Raw genomic sequence first — 24,103 nt, 5'->3', positions numbered from 1 at the left:
AGCGCTTCGGCCAGGTCAGTGCTGGAAGATCCACTCAGAAGCTCAGTTGGGTATGGTTTTATTAGCCACGCCAATCGTGAGCACAAACCGAGGACCACTACCTGATCCCTCTGTCACTGCACGTCAAAGAACAGAGAAGTCCCTTGGCCCCAGGAGAAGCTTGGCTCCAGGCTGGATATAGCAGAGACCCTTGGAGCACCTGGGGTACTAACCCCGGAGAAGTTTCTGGAGCTAAGTCCAAAGCAGTTAACATGCCAGTGTCCCAGTCCCACAGCATCCCATGCCACAGTGTCCCTGCTCCAACCCTAAGACTTGGATACCTTTGGCCCTTTAACACACAGCCGCCTCTTCACACAGGATGAGTTCTCAGGTGGTTCCAAGCTCTGGCTTGGTCCACACCTTCATTAATGGGTCTCATGGCCGCATCCCAGCTTCCTCCTGGCTCCAAATGAGAATGTGATAACCTAGGAGGAGTGAGACCAGTCTGACTTGCACCTTCCATGATCCATCTCTGAGAACTTGGGGCTAGCTCAGGGCACCTAGGACTTGGTCGGGAAATACCAGGAAACCGGACAACAGCCAGGCATTGTCATGACCAAGTCAAAGCATGAGGCATGGAGGGCCTAGGCCAAAGAGTCTGCTGTCTCCTGGAAGTCTTTACTGGGGTGGCTGGTTAAGCTGAGGGGGGCCTGCACTCAACTTGGGGGAGCAGGGTAGGGCTTGGCCAATCTGAGATACAACCTGCTTCACTCACCCATCACAGAGGCCAACGTGTCCCCCATGGGATTGAACTCATTGAGCTGTGGAGACAAGGGCATAAGCATCAGGAGGAGGTGAGGTGTTAGGAGAAGGACACATGAGAATTAATTTCTGGTCATTTTTGGTCAGTTAAGGTAGGTTGGAGCCCTGGGTCCTCCCCTCAATATTTGAGGGCCCAAACCTCACCGAAATGATACCAGAAGATTCTGGGTCATAGAGCTGAAACATCATCTTCCCTGAGTTTCCATCAAACACATCGATTGTCCTTAATTCGTGGGGGGTACAGCTTTTGAAATTAGGATCTGGGTATCGGCCCACGACAACGAGGTTGTACCGAGGATGCCAGGTTGCCTAAGAGATGGAGAGTTGTCATGAGAGTAAATGCAGGGTATGATCAAGAGGGACATCAGAAGTATTCTTTGTCACTCTCAACTGTTAATACACTTGCCAGCAATTTAATAATGGAGATAAGACCCACACGAAACTACAAGAACAGCTTTCAAGTGCATGTGCATCCACCCTCCCAAATTTTTAACTCAAACTGGCCTCTCTCTGGACCTTGGGACACCTTCAGGCCTTCTCTCTCCTGTTTCCTGAGATCATACCAACCAATAAATGTTTTAACATCAGCTTGACCCAGACGTTAACCAAAGAGGTAAGCCTCCAACCAAACAAAAAGTCTCCGGTAACCAACACCACATAGGACATAAGTTCTGAAGGAATCCCACCGCTGTCCCTCCTGCATCAACACAAATGATGGAAGAGTTGAGCAGAAAATGGCTAGTGGCCAAGAAAGGGAAGGAAACCTATGTTCCCCAGCTGACTCTACTCAAAACAAATCCGGCAGTTAGTCGGAATGACAGAATCAGATGGGGTTTTCTTAAGAAATCACAAGGAAGGGACGCCTGGGTGGCTCAGTTGGTTGGGCGGCTGCCTTCGGCTCAGGTCATGATCCCAGTGTCCTGGGATCGAGTCCCGCATCGGGCTCCTTGCTCGGCAGGGAGCCTGCTTCTCCCTCCGCCGCCGTCTGCCAGTGCTCGCACTCTCTCTCTCTCTCTCTCTGACAAATAAATAAAATCTTAAAAAAAAAAAAAGAAAAAGAAATAACAAGGAAGCATTGGAGGCGTAAAGCCATGGTTAGCAGGAAGGACAGAGTAGCACATGCCATGGCTTGGAAATAAGTCACAAGTCCCACTTGGGAAGCTGGAAATTGTCCTGGCTGGATACAAAGTGGGAGGTGACACATGGATCAGTAAGAACCAACCAGTGAAGAACGCTTGTTCTTAAGAGCTTGGATTTGAGCTGAGGTATGGGGAGACACTTTAATATCAAATGATCACTGCTGACGTTGTACTTTCCAGGCACTAGACATGTGCTGTAAGCATATGGATTCTCCCAACAACCCTGTCCATCAGATACTGATACTCACTTTTTAGAGAGGAGGAAACCGAGATCCAAAAGTCAAGCAGCTTACCCAAGGTCTCTAACCAGGGCTGCTGGCCTACCTGAAGCTGGTGCCTCCCACCCCACCCCATGCTATGTTAACAAAAGAAGTCCAGGCATGAAACCTGGAGGTCTAGAGAGGGACTGCACTGTTAGAAAAAGAACAGAAACCAGGAGAGCAGAGGAACCACCAGAGTTGAAGCTGCCTGGGGTATGGGCAGGAAGGAATCCGAAGACTTAAAGACTGTCAGCCTTGGGGGCTGAGGTCAGCTTCGGGGGCCAGCAGCACACGCAAGTAACTGGAGGTGACGGCAAAAGAGCAGGGAGGTGGGCTGAGCTGAACAATCCAGGAAAAGAGTTTATGGGAGACAAAGAAAACCCAGCACAATGGGATTGCAGCAGGGGGACAGAAGTTGCAGAGAGCACCGGGAGAGGAGGTGGCTTCCTGTGGGTGCAGGATGAGATCTGGGATTAGGGATTTGGGATCTGGCCTCTCCCTACTTGGGGCAGACCTGGTCCATCCCCGTGATCACAGCTCCCTGCCTCCATCACTTACCTTGATGGGCGTCAGGTGCTGGAAGTGGCGGTGAGGGTGTGGGATCAGGCTCGGGGGGCAGTCCCACTGGGAGGCTGAGTAAACCCGGAGCTCACTCTTCTGGTCAGTGGTCAGGAGCTGGGCTCCATCAGGACTGAAACAAGCTGGCAAGTGAAAAGCCCCGGAGATGAAGGAACCCCAGGCCCTTGTTATCCTGGCTGTCACAGACCTTCTCCTGCAGGGCTACCCTCTCTCCCACTCCACTCTAGACAGAGGTGGAAGGGAAGAGGTGACTCTGGACTGTGAACAAAAACATTCTAGAAACTTGGGGCACCTGGGTGGCTCAGTGGGTTAAGCTGCCGACGCCTGGGCTCAGGTTAGTAATTTCAGAGCCCTCGCTCGGTGGGGAGTCTGCTTGCCCCTCTCCCTTTGCTCCTCCCCTGCTTGTACTCTCTCTAAAAAACAAAAATAAAAAAAATTTTTTTTAAATTCTAGAAACTTAGCAGCTGTTGGAGGCAGCTAGACTCAAAGTTTCCAAGACATCTACTTGGCTGATGTTCTCAGGGTAGAGGTTTAACCTAGCAGCTCCTAAGCGTCGAGGGGAAAAAAAAAAAAAAACCCAGAAGCGGTTGGACAGGCAGAGTCTGCAGGAAGGATGAAGTCTAGTATATCACACCTGCGTTGACAGGATGGCTATGCGGCAGTGAGTGGAGGAAGCTGGATTTCCCTCTAACCTGGCGCAGGTCCCAGATTTTCACTGTTTGGTCTACGGAGGCTGTGGCCAGGAACCAATCACAGCATGGATTCAGGGCCACGTGGGTCACTTTCTTTTTGTGCATTCTCAGATTCCAAAGCTGCAGAGAAGGGCTCGGTTCAGATGGGGCGCAGGGAGGCCCAGGGATGGGGGCAGGGGGTAAGGGAGAGAACGGGAGGACCTGGGCTCCAGAGAACGCACCTCCCTGCCGTCCATGTTCAGCAGGATCACGTGCCCCACATTGTCTCCCGTGACCACCATTCGGCTTCTGGCAGACACATCCAGGCTGCAAAACCAGACGCTGGAGGGAGAAACTGTGCTGTAAGATTGCTGGGGACAGAGGCAAGGTCCCTTCTGTCACTGTTGTAGCTCTGGCGTCTAATGTACCACAGCTGTCCCACCAGGATTCGTTGAAGGAATAACGGTCTCGCCACAGACTCCCAGAAAGGAGCCCTCAGACTTGTTTACCAGCCATCAGAGGGGATGGGGTGACGGGGCTCCGAAATGTGTCCAGTGACTCAGCCAGTAAGAGTCCTTGAAGCAGCCACAGCTCAGAGCCATAAGGCAAGTCCCCAGGCTAGCCTCCCCCTAGAGCCCTGGGTTCTGAGGGGGACTTGTTTATTGCTTCTCCCTTCTCTACCCTTTGGGCCAAAGGAAATGACAAACCAAACGCACTGCCCAGCTCTCTTCCGCAGGGCTGGTGAGAAAGGAACTTCTGCCCCCTTCTGAGCACTTAGGGAAAAAAAGCACACACAACCTCGAAGCTCTGTCCTGCTCTTTCGTCTCTCTGACTACTTGAGGATGAAGGCATTGGGTTGGGATTGCTTCAGGGATCCTAAAACCTGGCCAGGAGAGCTCAGGTTTATATTCTTTTCTCTCAAACACTCAAATCCTTGCTACAGTGCCCACAAACCTACAAATGTCTTTCAGAGGGAGGGTTTCTCGTGGAAGAATCATGTGGAGCAGAGTCTACCCGTCTCTGCCCTGACCTGTGTGGGGCCACCCAGGATAGTGGCCAGTGCCATTAGACCCCCTCACACACACCCTGGACTCTTTAGAGAACAGTAAGAGTCATGTCTTTGCTAGGAATCCAAGTGACAAGCATTTTGTCATTTCTCTAGTCACTTGCTCTTGGGGCATCCCCTGGGCTCTGCGGACATGACTGTATCCCTTTCAGCTTCCCTCAAGGAACTGGTTGCATCATTACACCCCAGTGACATGACAGGAATGAAATCTTAAATTCTTAGTTCGTGCTCCAACCTTTAAGTGGCTTCCCGGCCATTGCCATGTGAACTAGTGAGAATCAAGATCTAGTCTAATACAGGAATGCTTTACAGAAGAGCCAAAGCCCTTCCCTTGCTGGGAAGAGGGAGGTTCTAGAACCCCTCACTGAAACAGTAACGCACCCGGAAAGCAGGAAGAGCAACTATGGAAAGTCTCAGTGGGAAGGGTGGGATGTGGCTTCCCCCCTGCAGGTCTCCCCTGTGCCAGGCATGGGGAACACACACGAGACCTGGGTGCTCTCATCAGAACTACGCCGAGAGCCCAGACGCCCTTACCCTCCTAGTGAGGCTACTCACTTGCAGGTGTCTGAGCTGGCAAAAACTCGGACAGTGTTGCCTTTAAAGTCTTGCAGCCTAGTTGTTCCCTCCATTGAGGAGGTGAAAAACTGGTTGGTATCAAGAGGGTTAAACTTCAGCCCAGTGATGCTCCCTCCAGCTCCAATCTAACACAAGGAAGAGAAAAACCAGTGAGTGACGTCGGCCCAGGTGGAGGATGAGGCCTGGGTGCACGGGCTCTGCAGACCAGAGAGCCAGGCGGGCAGCAGGTACGGCCAGGCCAGCCGAAGGGTCTGGACACGGTGATGTGCTCCAAGACGCTCTTTTCTTACTTAAGATTTTAGTTTTAAGTAAATTGTTAAAAAAAAAAATCTAACCTACGGTACATTTGGTTGTTTTCAGAATATAATTCTATGAATTTAAACACAGAGATCTGAAAACTTCCACCCAAATTGGGACACAGAACAGTTCTATCCCCTCAAAAAACTTACTTGTGCCCTCCCGGCATGGTCACACCCCTGCCCCACCTGTAACAGCCTGGCCACCGTGGCTCTGCTCTCCATCATTATGCTATGGCTTTGCCTTGAACGGAACGTTCTAGAAGTGACTCCCACAGTTTGCATCCTTTTGCGACTGGTTCCCTTCATCTGACTCAGCATGGCGCCCCCGAGACGCGGCCAGGTTGCTGTGTGTACCCATCGCTCACCCATCACGTTCTCCTGCTGGCCGTTCCGAGACGTGGACGCACCACAGCTTACTTACTATTGCCCAGAGCTCTTTAGAAGAGCCCCAGCTCTGTACAGGGCCTGGATTAGGAGGGCAGGAGTCAGATCTGAGTTCCTCCCTAATTTTTCCAGACATCCCCGACATTGGTGATGAAAATGATCATGATAACGTCAGCAATGTCTCCAGCTCTTCTGCTGCTGCTCTCCCAGACTCCCAGACTCCCCAAGGCCTCTGACCCAGCGCCCACTTAGCTCACTCAGCATGCTCACTGTCACGTTCCGTCCCTGTCCAAAGCAGTCTAACCAGTGCCTGTCGTCCGCCCAACCCTTGCTGCTGGGATCATCTTCTGCTCCCAACAGCTGAGTCTTGTGCTCATCCGGGCTTCGTGGTGTCTGTTCTTAAACCCGTATATGCCCGTTGTACTTTTTGTTGTAATTACATAATTTAATTAAACATGTAACTTAATTACATGTCATTTATTAACCATTTCATAAAAATGATAAACTTTAAACATTTCAGTGAAATATTTAAACATGTTAAGTTAATTAAACAGAAGAACTACGTGCAAAAAGGAAGAATGCTGTTATTTCTACGAGAGTCATGTTGAATACTTTGGAAAAACCAGATGAAAAATGAGTTTGTTAAAAATGATAGTTGTCAAATTAAGCATGGCTGCGATACTTATAAACATGTAGCATGGGAAATAATAAAACTTGAAGAAGAATCTACAATCAGATTGCTTCACAACTGCCTTTAAATTGTGTCTTCACGGGGCCCTTGGGTGGCTCAGTCAGTTAAGCATCTGGCTCTTGATTTCGGCTCAGGTCATGATCTCATGGGTTGTGGGATTGAGCCCTGTGATGGGCTCTGTGATCAGTGGGGAGTCTGCTTGGAATTCTCTCTCTCTATCCCACTCGTATACTCTGTCTCTCTGTCTCTCTCAAATGGATAAATAAAATCTTAAAAGATTTTTTTTTTTTTTAAGTGAGGGGAGACACAGAAGGAGAGGGAGAAGCAAGACTCCCCACTGAGGAGGGAGCCTGATGCAGGGTTTGATCCCAGGAACTGGAGATTATGACCTGAGCCAAAGGCAGATGCTTAACCATCTGAGTCCCTAGGTGCCCCAATAAATAAATCTCTTTTTTTTAAGCTTTTATTTATTTATTTGACAGAGAGAGAGAGATCACAAGTAGGCAGAGGCAGGCGGGGGGTGGGGGGGAAGCAGGCTCCCTGCTGAGCAGAAAGCCTGATGTGGGACTTTATCCCAGGACCCTGGGATCATGACCTGAGCCGAAGGCAGAAGCTTAACCCTCTGAGCCACCCAGGCACCCCCAATAAAAAAATCTTAAAAAAAAATAAAATTTGTCCCCACTTTTAGGGAAAGGGAAACTAGACCCTATAAAAAATACATTATGGGGGTGATTTCTGTAAAACCAGGTGAGCCCTCATCAGTAGACCATGATGCCCAGAAAAGGACGGGTCCTATGTCAGAGCATCAGTAGTAAAAACATACATAAACATTTTAAGCTAAAATACATGTGTGTTCTTTCTAGTAAGGGCTGACTTAAGTGGTTACGACCAACTCTTTCATTGAGAAGGAAGAACAAAACGAGGGCAAAGTATGATAACCAAATACACTGGAAACTTCCAATACCAGAGATGATGGCTAGCTCATCAGCTTCTGTTGAGAACTAGAAAAGGGAAACAAAATCAGTATCTCTGAAGAGAAGCTTTTGAAGTCAATGAGCGCTATGAAGGCATCAGGGATTTGAAGACTGACATCCTAGAGAGAGGAGAAGCAGCAGGTAGGCCTGACTTTGGATGCCACCTTTCCCCTTGAAGCCTATGCAGCCCAGAAAGATGTGGTTGGGAAGCAGAGGGAGCAAACTGCAGAGAAGCTGAATGGAAAGCGGTACGTGGCTCTAAGGCTGAGAGGCTGGGCTGAGGTTTTTGCCAGTCTGGCAGGGCAAGAGGAGAGGTCTGGGGGAAAAAATCCAGCTTTTAGTTAGGATCCCTGACATTCTAGAAATAAGAGCAAACTGGAACTAAGGCCCACAAAGGCTAAAAAGTCCAGATTTAAATCATTTTTCTTTCTTTTTTTAAAGATTTTATTCATTTATTTGTCAGAGAGCAAGAGAGAGGGAACACAAGCAGAGGTAGTGGGAGAGGGAGAAGCAGGCTTCCCATTGAGCAGGGAACCAGATGTGGGGCTGGATCCCAGGACCCAGGATCATGACCTGAGCCGAAGACAGACACTTAACTGACTGAGCCCCCCAGGCGCCCCCAGATTCAAATAATTTCAATCTCATTGGATGAAGATGATCTGGTTCCATCCTACCCGCCTGTCAGAAAGAAAAAAAAAAAAAGTCTCTGGAGGAATATCACCACTCAAAACTTCAAATTATCTCTATAAGTTTTCATATGCAATATTTGGCATTGAATCTAAAATCACCCAGCATATCAGAAGATAAGGCCAAATAACCAAAAACTAAGGAAAAAACATTTGAAAGACACAGGAGATCCAGATATTAGAGTTATTAGATACAGGCTTGTGATTAATTTATTTTAAAAAAAAAAAATAGACCTGGGGCGCCTGGGTGGCTCAGTTGGTTAAGTGTCTGCCTTCGGCTCAGGTCACGATCCCCGGGTCTTGGGATTGAGCCCTGCATTGGGTTCCATTGCTCATCAGGGAATCTGTTTCTCCCTGTTTTTCTGCCCTTCCCCTACTTGTGCCTCCCCACCAACCCTCTCGAAAAATGGATGAAGGATTTAAACAGACATTTTTTTAAAGACATGCAAATGGCCAGGAGCACATGAGCAAGATGCTAAGCACTGTTAGTCACCACTAGATAATATTTCACACCCGTCTGAGGGCAATGATAAAAAAGATGGACAGTGACAAGATAATCCCTGAAAGGGGAGAAAATACTTGCAAACTAGATCTAATAAGAAGTTAATATCAAAAATATATGAGGAACTCAGTAGCAAAAAACAAATAAACAAACAAAAAACCCCCAAATAACCTCATTAAAAACTGGTCAAAGGACCTCAATCAACATTTCTCGAAGAAGACACACAAACGGCCAACAGGTATATGAAAAGGCAGTCAACATCACTAATCCTGACATCAGGGAAATGCAAATCAAAACCACAATGCTATCACTTTATGCTTGTTAGAATGGCTATTATGGAAACAACAAAAGATAAGAGGTGTTAGCGAGGTTGTGGAGAAAAAGGTACTCTTGAACTAGGTTGATGGGAATGTAAATTGGATGGCGCCCTGTGGAAAACAGTATGGAGGTTCCTCAGAAAATACACCATATGGTCCATGAGTCTCACTTGTGGGTATAGAGTTCAAGGAAATGAAACGAGCTTCTCACCGTGTTATCTTCCTTCCTGTGTTCACTATAGCTACTCACAATAGCCCAGGAAAGGAAACCACCTCAGTGTCTGCTGATAGATGAAGGGATAAAGAAAATGTGGTATGTATGATGGAGTATCATGGAGCCCTCAAAGAGAAGGGAATCCTGCCATTTGTGACGACGAGGGGGAAGTTTCGCTAAGTGAAATAAATCAGACACAGACACTACACGATCTCAATTATATGTGGGTCTACATATGTGGAATTCATAAAAGCTCAGAGTAGAATGGTGGTTGCCAGGGACTTGGGGATGGAGGAGATGGGGAGACTTAGGTCAAAGGGTACAAAGTGTCAATCTTGCAGGGTGAATAAGTTCCAGAGACCTAATGTACAGCGTGGTGACATAGTTAATAATACTGTGTTGTGTGTGTGAAATTTACTAAGAGTTGATCTTAAGTGTTCTCAGACAGACACACAAGGTAATATGTGAAGTGATGAATATTAACTAGCTTGACTGTGGTAATCATTTTTTTAAAGATTTTATTTATTTATTTGACAGAGAGAAATCACAAGTAGGCAGAGACGCAGGCAGAGGGAGGGGGAAGCAGGCTCCCCGCTGAGCAGAGAGCCCGATGGAGGGCTTAATCCCAGAACCCTGGGATTGTGACTTGAGCGGAAGGCAGAGGCTTAACCCACTGAGCCACCCAGGTGCCTCAACTGTGGTAATCATTTGCAATGTACCCATGTTAAAATTCACCCTATATGCTTTAAATATGTGCAATTTTTATTTGTCAATTGTATCTCAATAAAGCTGGAAAAGTGTTGTTTAGGATATGGAGAAGTTGGAGCCCTCCTACATTGCTGATGGGAATGTGAAATGGAGTAGTCACTGCGGAAAATGGTTTGACAGTTCCTCAAAAACTCAGAATTACCGTATGTCCCAGCAATTCTGCTCCTACACATATACCCAAGAGAAATGAATATGTATGTTCACATGAAAATTTGTATACAAATATTCCTAGAAGCATCCATAATAAAAGAAGGCTAAAAATCAATGCCTCAAAACATCCATCTCAAGAAGTTGTGAAAGTAACAGGAAAAGAAAGTAGGAGAGGGCTGCCTGCGTGGCTCAGTCAGGTAAGCATCTAACTCTAGATTTCGTCTAGGGTCATGATCTCAGGGTCATGGGATTGAGCTCCACGTCAGGCTCTGTGCTCAGCGTGGAGTCTGCTTGTCCCTCTCCCTCTGCTCCCCCTGCGCGCTCTCTCACTCTCCCTCTCCAAAATAAATAAGTAAAATCTCAAAAAAAAAAAAAAAGGAGAAAAAAAAGAACAGAAATTAATGAAACAGACAACAAATATACTGTGAGAGAATTAACCAACAAAAGTTGGGGGTGCCTGGCTAGCATGCAAGAGCATGCAACTCTTGATCTCAGGGCTGTGAGTTCAAGCCCCACACTGGGCATGGAGCCTACTTTAAAAAGAAAAAAAAAAGTCAGTTTAACGCAAGACTAATAAAATTGATAATCCTCTGTTGAGACCGATCAAACAGAAGTCACCAATAACCAATGTAACAGATCAAAAAAGGGACATCAATAAAAATCCTAGACATTTTAAACAATTATAAGAGGATATAACTAATCTGATGCCAATAAATATTAAAACTTAGATGAAATGGACAAATTCATTAGAAAAATGCAAACCTGCCAAACTGACAGAACATGAAAGAGAAAATCAGAATGGTCTGAGACCTATTAAAGACATTGTGGGGGGTGCCTGGGTGGCTCAGTGGGTTAAGCCTCTGCCTTCAGCTCAGGTTATGATCTCAGGGTCTTGGGATCAAGCCCTGCATGGTGGTGGTGGGGGGGGGGGTCTCTGCTCAGCAGGGAGCCTGCTTTCCCCCCTCTCTCTCTGCCTGCCTCTCTGCCTACTTATGATCTCTCTCTGTCAAATAAATAAATAAAATATTTTTAAAAAAAGAAGACATTGCAGTGACAACTAAAAACTTTCTTGCAAAGTAAATTCCAGACCCTGATAGCTTCATTGCTGAATGTACTAAACATTTTTTTTTTAAAGATTTTATTTATTTATTTGTCAGAGATAGAGGGGGAGAGAGCGAGTGAGCACAGGCAGACAGAGAGGCAGGCAGAGGCAGAGGGAGAAGCAGGCTCCCTGCCGAGCAAGGAGCCCGATATGGGACTCGATCCCAGGGCGCTGGGATCATGACCTGAGCTAAAGGCAGCTGCTCAACCACCTGAGCCACCCGGCGTCCCTGAATGTACTAAACATTTAAGGAAGAAATAATATCAGTCCTTTTTTTTTTTAAACTTTGTTTAAAAAACTTAGTTGAAAAGTTGCAAAAATTGCACAAAGAAGTGCTTTTCTGGGGAAAAAAAAACACCTACTTTTTTGGTATCATTGAAAATAAATTGCCAACATGATGTCCCATGGTCCTCAAACACACTACTGTGTATTTCCTATAAGAACATGCTTTTGGGTAACCACAATAAGACCATCAAAACTTAGGGATATCCAAAGTGGTTCAGACTCATAGAAACAGAAAGTGTAATTGTGGTTGCCAAGGCCTGAGGGAAGGGGAAAATGCGGAACTTATTCAGTGGGTGCAGCGTTTCAGTTTTACACGATGAAGAAGTTCTACAGTTCTGCTACACAATAACATGAATATAGTTAACAGTACCATACACTTAAAAATGGTTCAGTGAGGGACGCCTGGGTGGCTCAGTTGGTTAAGCAGCTGCCTTCGGCTCAGGTCATGATCCCAGCACCCTGGGATCGAGTCCCGCATCGGGCTCCTTGCTCCGCAGGGAGCCTGCTTCTCCTTCTGCCTCTGCCTGCCATTCTGTCTGCCTGTTCTTTCTCTCTCGCCCTCTCTCTCTGATAAATAAATAAAATCTTAAAAAAAAAAAATGGTTCAGTGATAAATGTTATGTGCTTTTACCACAATTTTTAAGAAGCAGTATTACCTGCTAGAGATATAATTGGAAAGGTTAAAAAAAAAGTGGTGGGAGAAGAAAATTTAAATAAAAAATTTGAATATAAAACTAAAGTAAACATAAAAAATCACTTCGTGTAGGGGTGTGTGGGTGGTTCAGTTGGTTAAGTGTCTTTGGCTCAGATCATGATCCCAAGGTCCTGGGATGGAGCCCAGCCTAGGGCTCCCTGCTCAGCGTGGAGCCTGCTTCTCCCTCTCCCTGTGCCCCTCTCCACCATTCGAGCTCTATCTCAAATAAATAAAAATTTAAAAAAATTAATCAGTGTAACATCACATTAGCAGAATAAAGGGGGAAAAATCATATGCTGATCTCAAGAGATACAAAAAAATATTTGATGAAATTCGATTATTATTCATGCCAAGAACTTCTGGTACCTTCCTTTATTTAGAAGTAAAAGGGGGAACTTCCATAGTCTGATAGAGGATATTCAAAAACAGGCAAGTTTTAACACACAAACATGCTCCTCTGTGTGTACGTAAGAGAAGTGAAAACAGGTGTTCAAGCAAAAACTTGTACATGAACATTCACAGCCGTTGTATTCATAAGAGCAAAAGGTGGAAACAGCCCAAACGTCCATCAGCAGATGAATGGATAAATAAAATGTGGCATATCCATATGACTGCCCATTATTCAGTTATAAAAAGGAATGAAGTGATTATGCAAGTTACAGCGTGGATGAAAATTGAAAACATTACGCTAAATCAAAGAAGCCAGACCCAAAAGGGCAAATATCATGTGATTCCATTTATACGAGGTACCTAGAATAGTCGACTTTATAGAGACAGAAGGCAGATTAGTGGATCTAGAGGAGGGTAATAGAAAGTCATTGTTTAATGGGTACAGAGTTTTATTTTGGGAAATGAAAAAGTTTTGCAAACAGTTGGTCGTGATAGTGGTACAGTGTGCTTAATTGTGCACTTAAAATGGCTAAAATGCGGGGATGCCTGGCTGGCTTAGTTGGAAGAACATGCAACTGCTGATCTCAGGGCTGTGAGTTCGAGCCCCATGTTGAGTGTAGAGATCACTAAACTACAACAAAAACCCTTAAAAATGGTTAAAATGGTACATCGTATGTTAGGTGTATTTTATCACAATAATAAGAAGAAATCATACTTAATGATCAAATAGAAAAGCCTTCTATGATCAAGAACAAGACAAGCATGTCTGCTATATTTAATACCAACAACGTGCTAGAGGTCTTGCCAATGGAATACGGCAAAAAAGAAGCATAAGAACAGTAAAGAGAGAAACCAAACTCTCCTTATTTGTAGAGGACAAGATTGTGAAAAATTTTAAATCTTCAGATAAACTGTTAAAATTAGTAAGTGTGGATTTTTGCTTCCAACGATGTCCTATCCTCCTGCATTAAACCACCAAAAAAATGGACACGATACATGAACGAGGTTCTCAGACATTGGACAACAGACGGCACAAGACAGGAGGGAAAGAAGGAAGAGCGCCCTGCAACTGCCCCAGCGTGACTGTTTGGAGAGCGTCTTCAGGAAGCAAGACAGGGAGGAACCACACGGCCCAGCAGTCTCACGGAGCTGAGGAGACAGAATTTTAGGAAAGCCAACAGAGCAAGAATTAGTGGGAAAAATCTGGGGAGGAGAGACACACACAGAAGGAGCATTCTGGAGAGTTTCACAAGGGTCCCTTCAAGTCTTTGGGGGAGTATTAAATGTATCCGTGTATCTGAGGAAACTACCCAAGTCTGGAGGAGGAGGCGGAGAGAAACATCATACATCGGTAGGGGAGAAATCCTCAGAACAGTCTGTATTCTCAAGGTCAGGAAAGGGAAGACTTGATATGCAAAACATCGAGTCCTGGGGTGCCTGGGTGGCTCAGTGGGTTAAGCCTCTGTCTTCCACTCGGGTCATGATCTCAAGGTTCTGGGATCGAGCCCCGCATTGGCTCTCTGCTCAGCAGGAAGCCTGCTTCTCCCTTCCCGTCTACCTGCCTCTCTGCCTACTTGTGATCTTTCTCTCTCTCTGTCAAATAAATAAATAAAATCTTTTTTAAAAAATTGAGTCCTCGCAAGGGTATTGCTTCAGGGTGAAAACAGATTATATCTATGGGCTGCCTTAAACCCATGACCATTGGGGTATAACCATGCTCACTGGGGTCTCCAAGATGTCCATGTGCTAAGCCATGGACCCTGTGAACAATAAATACACTAGATGACAAAAGGGACCTTACATGTGGTTACGGGTCTTGAGATGGGAAGTTTACCTTGGATTATTATCTGGGTGGGACAGATATAATCCAACTCAAAATGGTCTTTATAAGAGGTACCCAGGAGGAGTCAGAGGCAGAAGAGAAAGTAATGGAGGACAGAAGCAAAAAAATCAGGGTGATGTACTTTGAAGACAGAAGAAGCAGCCATTGCCCAGCAATTCAGACGGTCACAAGAGGCTGAAACATACAAGGAAACAGATTCTCCCCTCGGAACCTTGAGAAAGAACTAGCCCTGCCAACACCTTGACCTTAAATCCAGAAAAAATGATTTCAGACTTCTGACCTCCAGATCTCCAGAACTGTAAGAAATAAAACTGTGTTCTTTTAAGACACCAAGCCTGTGGTAATTTGCTATAGAGGCAATAGTAAACTAATATAGTAACTGGATTAACAAAGCTTAAAAGCAAGCCTGGAAGATATCAAACTGCTTAGAAGTAACTGCATCCCAGAACAAAGCCCAACACTACTTAAAAGCATACAACACAATCCAATATCCCACCATGTACCATTCACAATGTCTGGCATCCAGTGAGAAATTACCAGGCATGCAAAGAAGCATGAAACACCCTCAGAAGTGACACAGATGATAGAATTAGCAAAAACATTAAAACCACTATCACGAATGTACTCTTATGGTCAAGAGAGTAGAGGAATTAGTGAACATGAAAAAAGAAATAGAATATATTTAAGAAGGCCCAAATCAAACTTCTAGAGATGATATACAACATCTGGAAAAAATATATCTAATACAGATTAGATAATGCAGAAGATCGAAAATATGTAAGACAGCAATAGAATCTATGCAAAATAAAATGGGGGTATTAAAAAATGAACAGTTTATCAATGACCTGTAGGACGGACAATACCTAGTAGCCTAACATATACATAACTGGAATCCCAGAAAATAAAAGTGGGGGGAGAAAAACTATTTGAATAAATTATGACCTAAAATTCTCCAAATTTTTAAAAAAGATTTTATTTAATTATTTGACACAGACAGAGAGAGATCACACATAGGCAGAGAGGCAGGCAGAGAGAGACAGGGAAGCAGGCTCCCCGCCGAGCAGAGAGCCCTATGAGGGGCTCGATCCCAGGACCCTGAGATCACGACCCAAGCCAAAGGAGAGGCTTAACCCACTGGGCCATCCAGGTGTCCCAAATTTTCCAAATTTGATGACAAACCCAGAGATCCAAGAGGTACAATGAACCCCAAAGAGGAGAAATATATAGAGAAATACACCAGATAAATTACAATCATTTTTAAAGCAGCCAGAAGGAAAAAAGAAAGGAAAAAAATCATGTAAAGAGGAACATAAGAATGAGAGAAGACTTTGCATCAGAAATCATCTCCAAAGTAGTAAAAGCAAGAAAACAAAAACAAAAGCCTATGAACTGGGGCACCTGGGTGGCTCAGTGGGTTAAAGCCTCTGCCTTCGTCTCAGGTCATGATCCCAGGGTCCTGGGATCAATCCCCGAATCTAGCTCTCTGCTCAGCCTGTTTCCCCCTCTCTCTCTGCCTGCCTCTCTGCCTACTTGTGATCTCTCTGTCAAATAAATAAATAAAATCTTAAAAAAAAAAAAAAGCCTGTGAACCTAGAATTCTATACTGGCAAAGATATCTTTTCCCCTAAAAAAGACAAAAGAAAAAAATGGTATCACCAACCAACCCACATTATAAGAAATGTTGAAGAAAATTCTCCAGGCAGAAGGAAAATATTACCAAAAGGAAATCTAGATCACACAAAAGAATGAAAATCACTGGAAATGGCAAATATGTAAAGTTTTTCTTCTCATTTAAAAAAATCCTTAAAAGATACCTACCCTACAACACAGTCATTCCACAACTAGGTACCTACTCAAGAAAAATGAAAACATATAGCCATACAAATCTTGTACATAAATGTTCATAACAGCATTATTTTTATTTGGAAAAAAATCCAAATGTCCTTCTGAAGGTGAATGGATAAATTGCAGTACATTGATATAATGGAACACTACTGAGAAAGAAAAAGAAAACCCAACTGATACATGTAAAAATATAGATGAATCTCAAACAATTATACTGACTGAAAGCCAGGGTAAAAAAAGGGTCTATATTGTACTATGTCATTTATAGAAAAGTCTAGAAAATGCAAATTAACCAATAGGGTTAGAAAGCAGATCAACAATTTTCAAAGGTAGGGAGGGGTGGATTGCAAAGGGGTATAAGGAAACTTTGGGGCTGAAAAAAAGACACAAATAACCCATATTAAGAACGTGAGGGTAGGTATCACTAAAGATCCTGTAGACATTAACAGGATAGTAAGGAAATACCAGGAACAAATTCATGTGACTAAATTCAACAACTTAGGTAAAATGGACAAATTTCTTTTTTTTTTTTCTTTTTAAAGAAAGAATCCATTTTGACTTGGGTAGGCATCAGGATTCTTTTTTTTTTTTTTTAAAGATTTTATTTATTTATTTGACAGAGAGAGATCACAAGTAGGCAGAGAGGCAGGCAGAGAGAGAGGAAGGGAAGCAGGCTCCCTGCTGAGCAGAGAGCCCGATGAGGGACTCCATCCCAGGACCCTGAGATCATAACCTGAGCTGAAGGCAGTGGTTTAACACACTGAGCCACCCAGGCGCCCCATAAAATGGACAAATTTCTTGAAAGACAAACTACCAAGCTCATTCACAAAAAACACAGGACCTAAAATGCTCCATAGCTATGAAAGATATTGAACACATAGTTAACTCCCCAACAAAGAAAACTCCAGCCCTAAAAACACTACAAAAATTTTAAGGAAGAGATAGTATCAATTTACACAAAGAATTCCAGAAAATACAAGAGGTAGGAATACTCCTAACTCTGTTTACGAGGTCTGCAATAGCCTGATACCAAAGGAATTACAAAACACAAAAGGGAATTATAGGATGTTGTTAGTGGTTGCCTGGTACATGACCTTAAACTAGAATATCTGATATAATAAGTAAAATACAACAGATTCTAGGGTAGAATATTTACGCAAAAATCTAAGTAGAGGTTTGGGTGTGTGTAATAGTGCATACACACAGAGAAAGAGGTCCCAAATGGAGATTTCAAGTAATTTTTATTCTTCATGCTTTTCTCTGTATTATTTGAAATTCTGAGAAGCATCGATCATTTTACAAGAAGAATAAAACCAAGTAATCTTCATTTTGAAAATGTCACACGTGTTTCCTTGCCAAGGGCTGGAAAGATGGAAAGATCAGAGCCAAGGTCAGAGGACTAAAGAAGTAACAAAATGAGGGGCACCTGGCTGGCTCAGTTAGTGGAGCATGTGACTCTTGATTTTGGGGTTGTGAGTTCAGGCCCCACCTTGGGCACAGAGCCTACTTTAAAAATTTTAAAAAAATAAAAAATTAAAAGGAAAAAAAGAAGTAGCAAAATGAGACACTGCTGCTCCTTCAGTCCCTGTTCTCAAATCAACTTTCTGTTAGTATCTAGGAAGAAAGACAGAGAGGTCTCCAGACTACCATATCCTTCTTCTGCTCCCATCTAGCCTCTTGCTAGTCACAAAATTCAGATGCTCAGGCCAATCTCTGCCATGCGTGAGAAAATGTCACTTAAAGTCACATTATACTAGAGAGTAGTATAAACCCAAAGCAGCCTCAGCCTGGCACAAGTTTAAAGCAGATGTCATTCCCCTTTCGGTCAGGAGGCTTTCCTCTAGGACACCCTTAGGCTACTTCTTAAATTTGTCTATTCCCATGTCCTAGATTCCAAGGGGAAAACAAAACAAAAATCTCTTCCTGTCTGAGCTCTGGGTTTTGACTTCAACTTAAAAACTGCCCCTTCTGGTGGTCACCTGTCTCACCAGCGGGGCAGAAAGCCTAGGTCTGTTCACAGCATTCCTCTGGCTGCCTTTCTTCTGGCCTTAAACACCTGTTTTCTTTTTCTTTTCTTTTCTTTTTTTTTTTTTTTTTTTTTTAAGATTTTATCACAAGTAGGCAGAGAGGCAGGCAGAGAGAGAGGAGGAAGCAGGCTCCCTACTGAGCAGAGAGCCCGATGCGGGGCTTGATCCCAGGACCCTGGGACCATGACCTGAGCCGAAGGCAGAGGCTTTTAACCCACTGAGCCACCCAGGCGCCCCAAGCACCTGTTTTCTTGAACACGCATCTCATCCCAAGCCTGTCTAACCTGGCCTTTTCTTTTCTTTTCTTTTTTTTTTTTTTAAAGATTTTTTCTTTATTTATCTGACAGAGATCACAAGTAGGCAGAGAGGAAGGCAGAGAGAGAGGAGGAAGCAGGCTCCCTGCAGAGCAGAGAGCCCGATGTGGGGCTCGATCCCAGGACCCTGGGATCATGACCTGAGCCGAAGGCAGAGGCTTAACGCACTGAGCCACCCAGGTGCCCCTAACCTGGCCTTTTCTGATGGGCTGCTTTGAGGAAGCACTTAAGAAAAGTCATCCTGGGTTCACCCTTGGCCTCATCTAGCTCTTCTGTTCCATTTCTGGTGATATGCCCCAAAGAACTGAAAAGTGGGGACTTGAAGAGATATTTGCATACCCATGTCCGTAGCAGCCTTGTTCCCAAGAGCCGAAAGGTGGAAGCAACCCAAGTGTCCATCAGCAGGTGAATGCGGAAGCAAGATGGATGGATCAAGTGGGGAATTATTCAGTCTAAAAGAGGAAATTCTGACACCTGCTACAACACAGATGAAGCTAGAGGACATTATGCAAAGTGAAATAAGCCAAAGGATAAAAATTGTGTGATTCCACTTACGCAAGATACTCATGAGCGTGTCAAAACCTTCAAGACAGAAAGTAGAATGGTGGTTGCCAAGGACGGGGAGACGGAAGAACGGGGAGTTAAGTGTTTAGTGGGTACAGAGTTTCCCTTTTGCAAGATGGGATTTGGAGACTAGCTACACAAGAACTCCAATGTGCATAAGGCCGATGAACTGCACACTTAAAAATGGGTAAGAGAGTACATTTTTGGTGTATTTCATCACCATCTTTAAAAATCAGAACATTTCATGTAAAACAAAATTAGGACTTCAGGCTTCATTTGAATAAATCAGATCTGATACCATCATTAGACTTAGATTCTTTTTTTTTTTTTTTAAGATTTTATTTATTCATTTGACAGAGATCACAAGTAGGCAGAGAGGCAGGCAGAGAGAGAGGGGGGAAGCAAGCTCCCTGCTGAGCAGAGAGCAGGATGTGGGGCTCCATCCCAGGAGCCTGGGATCATGACCTGAGCCGAAGGCAGAGGTTTTAACCCAGTGAGCCACCCAGGTGCCCCAAGGGACCTAGATTCTTACACGTTAACGTCTCCAGTGTACCCCTGACCCCACCCCCTATCATTCTTTTTCCTGTTTCGCTTCTTTAAGCATGTGAGTCTGTGGCTTCTGCTCTAAACACAGAAAGCCACTTTTGACGGTACAGCCCTCCACTGTTAACCCCCTGCTGGGCAAACTAAGGTCTTCTCTTTGGTGGCGGGGAGGCACCATCCTGCCTCAGCAACTCATGATAAATACTAACCATGCCTAGAAAATGCTATGCCAAACTGCCCCGAACACACTCTGCCTTTCCTTTTTCTCTCCATTTACCTAATGATTGTTCTTCCCCACTCCCTACTCACCCATGAGCCTTCTCTCTAACTCAAAAGGGGTTCTTCCTTCTCTCACGTTCTGCAGCATTTAGCATCGGTAGTGTCAATTACCTTGTATGCATATCCCATCTTCCCAGTTACACTTCAAGGCCCTCATTCGTTCAACAAACATAAAGCAGCGGTGCCTGGGTGGCTCAGTGGGTTAAACCTCTGCCTTTGGCTCAGGTCATGATCTCAGGGTCTGGGATGGAGCCCCGGATCGGGTTCTCTGCTCAGCAAGGAGCCTGCTTCCTCCTCTCTCTCTCTGCCTGCCTCTCTGCCTGCTTGTGATCTCTCTCTGTCAAATATATAAATAAAATCTCAAAAACAAAGCAAAAAACAAATATAAAGCGGTGACTCGAGACCAAACCTTGTTCTAGGCACTAGGCATATGGTGGTGAACCAGAAAGGCAAGGTACCTCTTAATGTGGAACTTACTTTCCTAAGACATTTATATGGGCAGAGACATACAAATAAGTAAAACATTTCGGATACTGATAAACATTGTTCAGGGGGTGGGGAGAGGGAGGCAGGGTAAGGGGAGAAGGAGTGAATGAGTGAAGCAGAGGCTCCTTTAGACAGAGTGGTCAGTGACATCTGTGTGAAGAAGTACATGAAGCCAAGACCTGAGTGGTAAGGGGGAGCCAGCCATGAGAAAAGCATGGGAAAGAGCACCCCCCCATCAAAGAGAACAGCAAGTTCAAAGACCCCATTTTAGGAATAGAAATAGCTAGTGTGGCTCAAAGCCTAGGAAGTGGGGAAAGACAGTAGTAGGAGACAAGGCCAAGAGGTAAGAAGGGGCTCAGATCCTGTTCTGTGTGATAACTTACAAGAGGGTGACCAATATTTTATACCTTCTAATGTTTTAAGGGCTGGCACTCAAGGCAGATCTGAATAGCATTACCATTTACTCGTTTGAAAATACCCAGTTCCTTCTGATCCCAATCATCTCCTCATTCCCCGATAACTTTTCATTCCTTCCACAAACACTTCTTCAGCACTACTGACTGGTACAGGGAACTGCTCACCCCTTTAATGAAGGTAGGTTTGTCCTTTATGCCAAAGTTCCAGAGCATGATATCTCCCCCTTTGGAACCCACAGCCAGGGTGCTGGGGTGAGTTGGGTGCCATGTCAAGGATGTGGCCCTCCTGTCAAAGGGGGCAGCCTTTTGGAATATCCGGTAAGAAGCCAGAGAGTGCAGAAAGGCCTGCTGGAGACCCTGACACAGAGGAAGAAAAAAAAAAAAAAAAAGAATTAAGTTGAATTAAAACCCAAGTCCTGGGTAAATTGCCAATCTCTGCCTCCTCTATAGATGAGCTCTAGGGTCAAGTCCTGCCACCAAAGGAAAACTAACCGCCTGGCTCTGTGCAGGCAACATGCATGAACTCATCTTGGAAAGCAAGGGGGCAGAGTGCATTCCAGATGAGACCTTTACGGCATAAGACTTCTACCTGGCTGAATGCCCAGTAGGTCAGTCCCCAACACAGAGGTGATCTGACCAATCTGCTGAACTAACCCAGCATCTAACCTTAGAACATCCCCATAATGAAAAGGTACCAGGCAACCCCTGGAGCACTTCAGCCAGGAAACACCTCACCTGCTGCAGTGATGGCCAGACGGCGTTGCCTAGCTTATGGTGGTGGAGGGCCCTGACGATGCTGCTTGGTGGCGGGACCTGCAGGCTAGCCAACCCCGCCCAAAGGCAGCCTGAGTCAAATCTTCTGCTAGAACCTGCCAAGCAGAACAGACACATATTTTCCTCTCTCTTCTCACGCACGCAAGAGTTTCCTGCTGAAATCTCAGAAAGCAAGCCTTGTTTTTTCATGCCGCATAGCCAGTCTCTCCCATCACCTCCTGAGATCTTTCCAGGGTCTGCTCACTCTCACTCAGCACAAGAAATAAAGTAAGGATCCAGCCCCTTGCCCCAAACACTCTCCGAAATAGTAATTTTGAAGTGAAATGAAATATGAAATCATAGGAAACCAGACCCTTTGCAGGGTTTCTGAGCAGGGAGCCGAAAAGACACACAGGAATAAAGTTTATGCAGAACTCTTCCTAGTGGGCTGGGAAACTCATGCTAGGGTTGGGTGACAATTTTAAAATCACATATGATGCATAGTAAAAGGGTTTTAGGAGAGCACAGTAGAAGTGACTGAGGAAAAAAATATCTTTAAATCCTGCATTAACATAATGTAGAGGTGACGAGTTGTTGGCCCCAAGTCCAATCTGCTCTTTTGGAAACCAGCGGATCTAGAGGGTCTGGTGGCTGGAAATTAACTAAGCTGCTTTTGGAGAGGTAGATCCACTCAGAATAGGGATAAAGATGTATTTGAGGACCTGGTCTCTATGAATCTGGTCTCTTGACAACCCATTCCTTCTTTTTATGGACAAAAAGCACTTCAGCAGCAACCCCCTACACCAGTCTTTTGTGTTCCCCCACACTCCTTATCGCCCCAGGTTCAAGCCCCAATAAACCTCAGAGACTGAGTTTTCTAAGGAAGGAAATTGAAGGTTCTTACAGAGGAAACCAAGGACACACAGCTAGCAACCGTGACTATAGAAATTCAGCACACACACACCACCAGGCAAGGTAGGGTTATTTTAAGCAGTCCTCGTGTGTAAAAATCCTGGGAAAAACAAGGAATTGGAAGGTCCGTTGTGTCTTATGTAATGGAGCTCATCTGCCTCTTCCCGTCACCTGAGGGGGGTTAAGCCCAAGCTCTATGATGTCAAAGGACCTGCAGAAAAATGCACAGCCCGAGGCATCCAAAACTTGGGACAGCCTGGAGAAACCAGTAGCACCCATCCCCCACTCCAGCCTCCTGCGTGAGAACCCCAAAAGGCGGAATTATTAAAGCAGCAGGCGCAGGCAGTACCAGGGCCCTTCACACAGAGCTTCTTGGCCTCGGGCTCCAGCTCCCGGGGGCTTCTGCTCCTCTTGCTCTTGGGGCGCACAGCCACCTCGGGGGTCTTCTGGGTTTCTGGGCGCTTCCTAGGAGCCATCGCGTCCTCCGTGCGAAAGGGTACTGTGCCCTATGCCGAGATCGTGGAAGGAAGACTGTGAAGCCCCTGGGGAGAAACAAGGCGGGGACCAGGGAAATAAGCCAACTTCCCGCCAAACAGCCTCACCGCTTTCAATCTGGCTTCTAGCTCCGGCCCCGCCCCTCTCGGAGACGCCCCGCCCCTCCCGCGAAGAGCAGGGCACGAGAGGGGAGGAGCTCGGGGGCTCCCTAGGGAAACGGGATGGAGCCTACGTGCTGGGCCAACTTGTGCCCGTCAGCTGATCTGCCAGAAATAAAGATGGCCGCCACCGCGAGGCCACCCAACTTGAAGCCTCTTCAGAATCCGCGCTGCCCGGCCTCCGCCGGTTCCCCAGGAGACCAGGTACCAATCAAGGCTTCGGCTCCGCCTCCTCTGACTTTTAATTGGTGTTCAGGTCCTCTCGGGCTTTAGGATTGGCTGTTTCTGGCGATAGAAAGCTTTGTAGAAAGCTACCCGCCCCCCCGCGATGGAAATCAAACCTTTTCCCGCCAGCCGGCTTCGCCATAGGGATCGAGTCCTGTTTCCTCAGCTGCCCCGAATCTCAGCTTCTCTGTGCAGAGTGGTTGAAACTTGCAGCTCCTAACTACGGTTTCCCCAAAGCTGCGGGGTGTCGGCGTAGAGAGTAATGAGCGGGAGGACGTGCAGGCTAACCGGGGTGAGAGGTCTTGTGTCCTGATTTAAGCCAGAGGCCAAGGCATTGACTCTCCTAGGTAGGTGACTCTCTGCCCGGCCCCGGCGGAGGCAGTTCGGACATTTCTGACTTTCTGCGACGAGCCACACAGGAGCTGCGGTTAGTGGAGGACCGCGGGGCCTTTCCTTCTTGCTAAACTCCGTCCGGGCGCTATGGAAGGGCGAGAGGAGACAGCAATGCATTAACGGAAGATCCTGCACTCACGGACAGGTAGGGACAGAAGACATTTCCAAAAACAACCCTTGGGCAGAAATGAATGCTCCGAAAGAAAAATCCGAACATGGTTTCCTGATGGGAAGATGGAAAGATAAGGTCAGAGTGTTAGAAAGGGGAAAGGCAAGCTGGTGGCTTCTCCCTGCTGGCTCCT

The 24,103-nt window shown here is 45.6% G+C and overlaps 1 protein-coding gene across 1 annotated transcript; it reads right to left on the bottom strand.

Annotated features, from left to right (window-relative positions):
* Positions 1-24: 24 nt before the first annotated feature.
* DDB2 (damage specific DNA binding protein 2) lies at positions 25-23,301 on the bottom strand. Its single transcript, XM_032360162.1, has 11 exons — positions 23,133-23,301; positions 22,880-23,036; positions 21,601-21,734; positions 21,031-21,222; positions 5,072-5,217; positions 3,693-3,792; positions 3,414-3,591; positions 2,759-2,901; positions 946-1,110; positions 755-800; positions 25-464 (listed from the first exon to the last, which is right to left on the bottom strand). Exons 2-11 carry the CDS (start codon positions 23,004-23,006, stop codon positions 415-417), a joined length of 1,281 nt encoding a protein of 426 aa, XP_032216053.1. The 5' UTR covers positions 23,007-23,036; positions 23,133-23,301; the 3' UTR covers positions 25-414.
* Positions 23,302-24,103: the final 802 nt, after the last annotated feature.

This window comes from Mustela erminea, chromosome 9 (genome assembly GCF_009829155.1).
Source record: "Mustela erminea isolate mMusErm1 chromosome 9, mMusErm1.Pri, whole genome shotgun sequence".
NCBI classification, from domain to species: domain Eukaryota; kingdom Metazoa; phylum Chordata; class Mammalia; order Carnivora; family Mustelidae; genus Mustela; species Mustela erminea.
This window is presented reverse-complemented; position numbering and strand designations above follow the sequence as displayed.

What these genes read in the sequence shown, in the direction of transcription:
- DDB2 (XM_032360162.1), bottom strand. Translation starts at nt 23,006, where the DNA reads ATGGCTCCTAGGAAGCGCCCAGAAACCCAGAAGACCCCCGAGGTGGCT. An exon ending in TAGCCATCCTGTCAACGCAG is followed by an intron (nt 2,902 to 3,413) that starts GTGTGATATACT and finishes TTCACTTGCCAG; the next exon opens with CTTGTTTCAGTCCTGATGGA. An exon ending in AATCTTCTGGTATCATTTCG is followed by an intron (nt 801 to 945) that starts GTGAGGTTTGGG and finishes TTGTCTCCACAG; the next exon opens with CTCAATGAGTTCAATCCCAT.